We start from the raw sequence: 6607 nt of genomic DNA on the forward strand, positions 1-6607 counted from the left end.
GCTAAATTTGTTTGTTTTACAATAGATGGTCAATGCGTTGGTAAGGATGTATTGCTAGAGAGGGGTTCTTGTTGTAGTGCCGAACGGGATAACTTTGGCCATTTTGTTAATCCTATCAAATTCTAAGGTCGAAGATACCTGGCCCCTCATTTCAATCCGGCCAAGGAAGAAGAGATCAGCCGGCAGTTGGTCACAGCCGAGCTGACGTGCTGCGAGAGCTGGATGATGGAACTCATATGAAGGCCAAGCCAATCGTCCAGCGTGAAAACTCACTGGCAGCAGACATGGGGTAAGGGCAAAAGCAAGGTTCTCCGATGAGCACTTATCTGTCAATACTTCTTCCAGCCTAAGTATGCTTGGGGCTTCGTACTCTCGAGAATCCAGGTAAGCAAACCAAGTCTGAGCGTTGGGCTTAGCTCCTAAGTAGCAGAGCTTGAAGATATGTGCTAATCGGACAGTTGACATCCGGTGACCCGAGAAGGACGAGACTACCTCTCCGTATGACATGCATCTCCGGGTTGCGGCTGGCTCCGACTCCAGGTATGACAGAGAGGGAAAGCTACGCTTGTTGAAGGCTGATAGCTCTAGGGCCTTGGAGAGATATAGTCGCAACCACAGCTAGAGGAACCACCATGGTCCGGCTACATGGCCAACTGGTTGGCTGACAGAGAGCTTTGAGGATACTTGGTGCAGCATATGGTAGACCGCTCCGAGCAGATACTGGCCTAGAGGCACGGGATTTCCATCGGCTAAGCATTCAGCGATGTTCTCGAAATTGGTGGTGGGACCTAGAGTTTGTCCGCAGAATACAAATCTCTCTAGCCAGAGGTTCAGGAAAGCACTGTGCTCTCTGTGATCGGCTGTCCCAAAGTCCTTTGCAATGTGAGGCGATATACCCTGACCAACCTCCCATATTTTTGGTTTGCAGCCGATGCTGAAAGTTTCTTCTCAAACCCAGAGAGTTGACTGGGGCCATGATGTTCAGTCCGGTCAGCATCACTACGTCCATAAGCGTGGGGGTGAGTATCCCGTGGCCAAATATAAATGCATTTAGGGCATCGGACCAAAAGTAGGAAGCGGCTGTAAGGAGGGGTTCGTCTCTTTCCATTCTTGACAGGCTCATAGCTGATGTCTAGTTCTTCCCATTGGGTGTTATAAGTTCTGTACATCCAATTGTACCAGTCTCTCCAACCGGTCAGAGAGGTAGGGAAGGATCTAAAAGATTGGGTCCAATCGGATATGTTCAATCTGACGTTTTTGAATGGTATCCTATTGGCCTCTGAATGGGCAAGTCTAATGAGCGATCGGTGCGATCGGATCGGATATACCCCCCACCCCTCTCCTCACACATACATACACACACACACATATATATATATATACACATACACACACAAACTTTATACATGTAAACTTTATGCACATAAACTTTATACATGTAAACTTTATACACGTAAACTTTATACACATAAACTTTGTACATGCAAACTTTTTATATATACCCACATACATACATATAAAAATTACATATACACAAAAAATAATTGATATAAACTTAATATATAAAAATCTTTATACATATAAATTTATACATGTAAACTTTATACACATAAAGAAAACAATATTTTACACATATAAAATAGAGAAAAAACGTTGTTTTTGGAAGAACGCGCGCGCGAAATAGACATATATAAACTTTATATAAGTTTGCATTTATAAAGTTTACATATCTAAAGTTTACATGTATAAAGTTATATATGTCTAAAATGTGCGTATGTATGTGTGTGTATATATATATATATATATATATATACAAAGAGAGAGGGGGGAGTATACGTACGTACAGAGACTGGAGAGGGGAAGTGATCGCGCGCGCGCATTAGACTTTTCCCCTGTCAACAGGTGATTTCCGTGGGATCACGATTTCCTATGGGTCCAACGAAATAAAATATAGGTTTGGACTTGGAATCATGATCTGGGTTTTAAGTTGTTAAAGGAAAACAGTGCAGGGGAAGGAATCAACTGGTAGGCCGATTAATAGCATGATGCGTGGAGAATTAACGGAGAGCATCACTCTCAGCCGATGAATTTGATAACAGGTTGAATTGGTGTATACCACCTTTATGACTTTTAAGTCGATTTGATTTATACTTGGATTAACGTTCGAGTAGTGGCTTACTGGACCTAAAAGGAAAGGGGAGGAAAGAGATAGACCATCCGGTTACGGATTCGTGTAGATTCCACCTCACCGCGAGAGAACATGTTTTAATAAAATAAACCTTTTTAGTAAATAATTTTATTACTAAATCACTAACTGGACAAAATATTTTCAGAAGTGAATCTTTTGACCATGTTAATGTAATTGGCATAGCCAAGTGATGCAGCCATGCCATCTTTGTTGGCACTACAATCGTGCCACCGTGGCGTCCAATGCCCGTGGAATCGTCGGTGGGCGCTGACGTGGAGCCGCCCTGCCACGGCCGGCTTACTGGCGTGGAAGGTATTGTTGCCACGCCCGGGTTGTTACTTGTTAGCATGGCAGTGTGAATGTAACACTGAAATGAAAGACCCTTCTTATTAATTTTTTTACCGTCCATAAAAATGTTACTAAATACTTGAGGTACAAAACCCATAAATATGTCCATATACTTGTGAGTGACTATAAAATTCCTCCATTGGTCTATATAATAGGGATTAATTATTCCACGCTTCATTCGCAACCTCCTCATCTCTTAGGGGCTGTTTGGATTCAAAGATTTTTTTTAAGTTCTTATCACATCGAATGTTTGGACGTTAATTAGGAGTATTAAATATAGACTAATAACAAATCTAATTGTATAAATAAATATTATTTTATTAGACAAATTTTAAGCCTAATTAATCCACAATTAGCAAACATTTACTGTAGCGTTAATCAAGGACTAATTAGGCTCAATAGATTCGTTTCGCGAAATAAACCAAAGTATAGGGCGAGTTTTATTAATAGCCTATTTAATACTTCTAGTTAGTGTCTATGACATGCAATACGGCTAGAAACATAGGGTCTTAGTCAAAGCACGCTAGCTACGTGTTACGGAGATGATGGGCGCCGTTGGGTTCGACAGTATTGTCCTCGCTGCTGCTGAAGACGATCGAGGTGGCCACCGTTCCTGCTCCGCCAGTTGGTGAGCTGGGTGGCTTCTGGATGGCAGAGCCCTCCTTCCGGCCGTCGAGGCCCTCCGCGCCGGCTTCATGTGAGGCCAAACGACGTGCTGCTCTCCAGCTTCCCCAAGTCCTGCACCAGCTTTAAACATACAAGGTAAAAAATTATCTAGAGAAATCCTACTCAGAATATATATGGAAAAGATACTAGACAAAAAAAACTAGAATCCTAATCAGACTCCTTCTTGGACACCCAATCGGACAAGTTTTTTTGTTTAATACTGTATTATTATACATATGTAGCAGTAACATATACCTTAGATTAATATTAAACATATAGTATCATACATACATACATACATACATACATACATACATACATACATACATACATATATATATATATATATATATATATATATTCATACAGTTAGGTCATGGAAAATCTATATTACAATGGTTTAGATTAATCAAAATTTGTATTGAAACTTTTACTTGGTCTCCTTCTTTCCAATTAGGAGTATTTTCTCTTGAATTGGATACAAAGGTGATAGAACGTGACAAATAAGCACTCGAGTCTAACGTGTGCCATCACGACAATATATGTCCATAGCCTTGGAATAAAAACACAATTTTCATTGGCCACATGAGAGAAAGGGGAAATTAATCTATGTATATGTCCGCATAGTTGTCGAAATTGGATACAAAATAAAGAGCTCAACTAATACATGTCTCCAAAATAAACAATTATGCAATTAACATAAACATATATACACATTTTGCTCCCAACTACTTCTCCATTGAACATATTTATAACAAAGCAACTCGATAGCTTAATTAATCGCATTCGGATTCGTGCCACAATAGCTTAATCGGATTCGGATGCACCGCCACTCTTTTATTAGGGCCTGTGTTACGTCCCGCCAGAGAGAATCTGATAGTTGAGACAAGACGAGCAAATTACTCCCGCCACCCGCCGCCGCCGCCGCCGCCGGCGAGGACCATGGAATCACCTGTTAGATCGAGTGCCACTGCCGCCGCCGCAGGAGGAGGAGGAGGTAGCTCCGATTGGGCGGAGTTGTTGGAGGACATTCTCCTGACCGTCATGGAGCAGCTGGACGTCCCGGACCTTGTACGCTCCGGCGCCGTCTGCGGCTGGTGGCGCGCCGCGTCCGCCGCCGTTCGCCGCGCCCGCTTCCCCCTCCCGTCCTCGGCGAAGCAGCTCCCGTGCCTGTTCTACGCCTGCGAAGCCTACTCCCCGGCCGCCGCCGCCGTCCACTGCCCCTTCACCGGCGAGTCCGTCCGTGTCCCGTTCCCGCTCGCACCTGTCGCCGGCCACCACGTGGTCGGCGCCGGCCACGGCTGGGTCGTCACCGCCGACGAAAACTCCAACCTCCGACTCTTGAACCCCATCACCGGCGCCCAGGCCTCTCTCCCGCCCATCACCGGCATCCACCACGTGGAGACCGTCCCCGGTGGCGCGCTCAGGTACAACGTCTACCTGAATGGGGGGCCGGGGCTCGACCGGGTGCCCCGCCTGCTCACCGCCGGTAAGGCGCAGAAGCGCATGTACCACCGGGTGGTCCTCTCCCGCAGCCCGTCCTCCGCCGGCCCCGGCGCCTGTGTCGCGCTGATGGCGCACATGAGCTACGGCGAACTCTCGTTCGCCAGGCTCGGCGACGAGCGCTGGACGTGGATCTCGCCGGACGAACACCCCCACCTCGGCCCAAGTGCGTGTGGCTTCCGCGACTTCTTCCACGACGACGACGACGGCATGTTCTACGCGCTCCGCTTGGATGGATCCATCTACACCCTGGATCTCAACGGCGACTCTCCCGTCGTGAAGCAGATCACCGGCGGAGTCCCACAGCAGTGGTTCCCTTCCACCTACATCCTCCGCGCGCCATGGGGTGACATCCTTCAAGTACGGAGATGGCGGCGTTTCTTCGCCTTGATGGAAACTGAAACACCGTCATCATCACAGCATACACTTAATAGTCTCAAGGTAGACGACGACGACCTAGAATCTGTCACGGGTTCCGACAACGACCTAGAATCTGTCATCACGGGCTCCGACGACGACCTAGAATCTATCACGGGCCTCGACGACGACAACGACCTAGAATCTGTCATGGGCCTCGACGACGACGACCGCGTAACTTCGTATCTGCAGCTCAGGACGACCCACATCGAAGTGCTCAAGGTCGATTTCGATCGACGACGGCTGGTCAAGATGGGGAGCTTGGATGATCACGCTCTCTTCCTCGGTGCCAACACCACGATGTGCCTCTCGACCAAAGATTATCCGATGCTGAAGCCAAACTGCGCATACATCGCCGACAACTCGTCCGAGTATATCGGTGACCACGTGAAAGGCTTGCCAGAGATCGGCATCTGGGACATGGAAGCCGAGAGCTTGCAGAGGTTCAAGTGCGCCGAGGACTCGCCGCCATGGCTCAATTGGCCCACCCCTGTTTGGATAAAACCTTCGCTTTTGTAATTAAGTTACGGTAGAATTAATATCTCAAGTCATGCAGTCCGGCCATTGAAGGTAATAAAAGTAAACATGGTGCCTTTTTTTCTATTACTTTATATATAATTATTTTCCTTCGATTAACGTGAGATTTTCTAGCCCATAAAAGTAACCATGGTGCCTTCTTTTCTATTATTTTATATATATAATAGATGTCAAGTGAGAAAATTTTTAATTACAACTCAAGATCTAGCCATGTTCTACGATTTCAAAATTCGTTTTTCAAAATAGATTTACTATTTTGTAACACATATTTGAGCATGTAAACAATCCTAAATAAAAACAATTTGAATAACAAAGTTATAGATCTTATCGAAATCTGTAACTTTCCTATTTGGTATATCTCCATCCAAAACAATTTTAAAAATAAAAGTATCATTTTTTTTAAATGGGTATTTTCTCATTTGTAATGGGCTATAACTTCCGACCATTACCGATAACTACTTTCTGCAACAGGCCATAATTATGACCCGTTACGGATAAGGTTAGTTATCTATAACGGTTCGTCTACAACACTCATTGCCGATATGTTTTCATTCGTAATGAGTCATAATTATCAACCGTTATGGATAACTCTTATACGTAATGGGCCATAGTTAAGAACCGTTATAGATTAGGTCAGTTATCCGTAACGTTTTCTCATACGACACTCGTTATCGATATGTTTTCATCCGTGATGGGTCGTGGTTCTATCTCATTACAGATCATCCGCAACGGCCCATAATTACGAACCGTTATAGATAATCTTATATCCGTAACGGGTCATTCCTAGTGGCATATCTAAAACAGGCTACATTTTTAGCCGTTGCGAATGAGTTATCCACAACGGACCGTATTTTCTCAGAAAAATGAGCCATTGCCGATGGGGAGTTCTATACAACTGTATGTGTGGTAAGTTGATTTTGTAAGATGCCACAACAGTATACCATCAGA

The 6607-nt window shown here is 44.8% G+C and overlaps 1 protein-coding gene across 1 annotated transcript; it reads left to right on the forward strand.

Moving 5' to 3' along the window:
- Window positions 1-3995: 3995 nt before the first annotated feature.
- On the forward strand, window positions 3996-5708 carry LOC102715645. The gene has a single exon (XM_040520428.1). The coding sequence runs from the start codon at window positions 4145-4147 to the stop codon at window positions 5639-5641; it is 1497 nt and encodes a 498-aa protein (XP_040376362.1). The 5' UTR covers window positions 3996-4144; the 3' UTR covers window positions 5642-5708.
- Window positions 5709-6607: the final 899 nt, after the last annotated feature.

Source organism: Oryza brachyantha, chromosome 2, assembly GCF_000231095.2.
Source record: "Oryza brachyantha chromosome 2, ObraRS2, whole genome shotgun sequence".
Taxonomy (NCBI): Eukaryota; Viridiplantae; Streptophyta; class Magnoliopsida; order Poales; family Poaceae; genus Oryza; species Oryza brachyantha.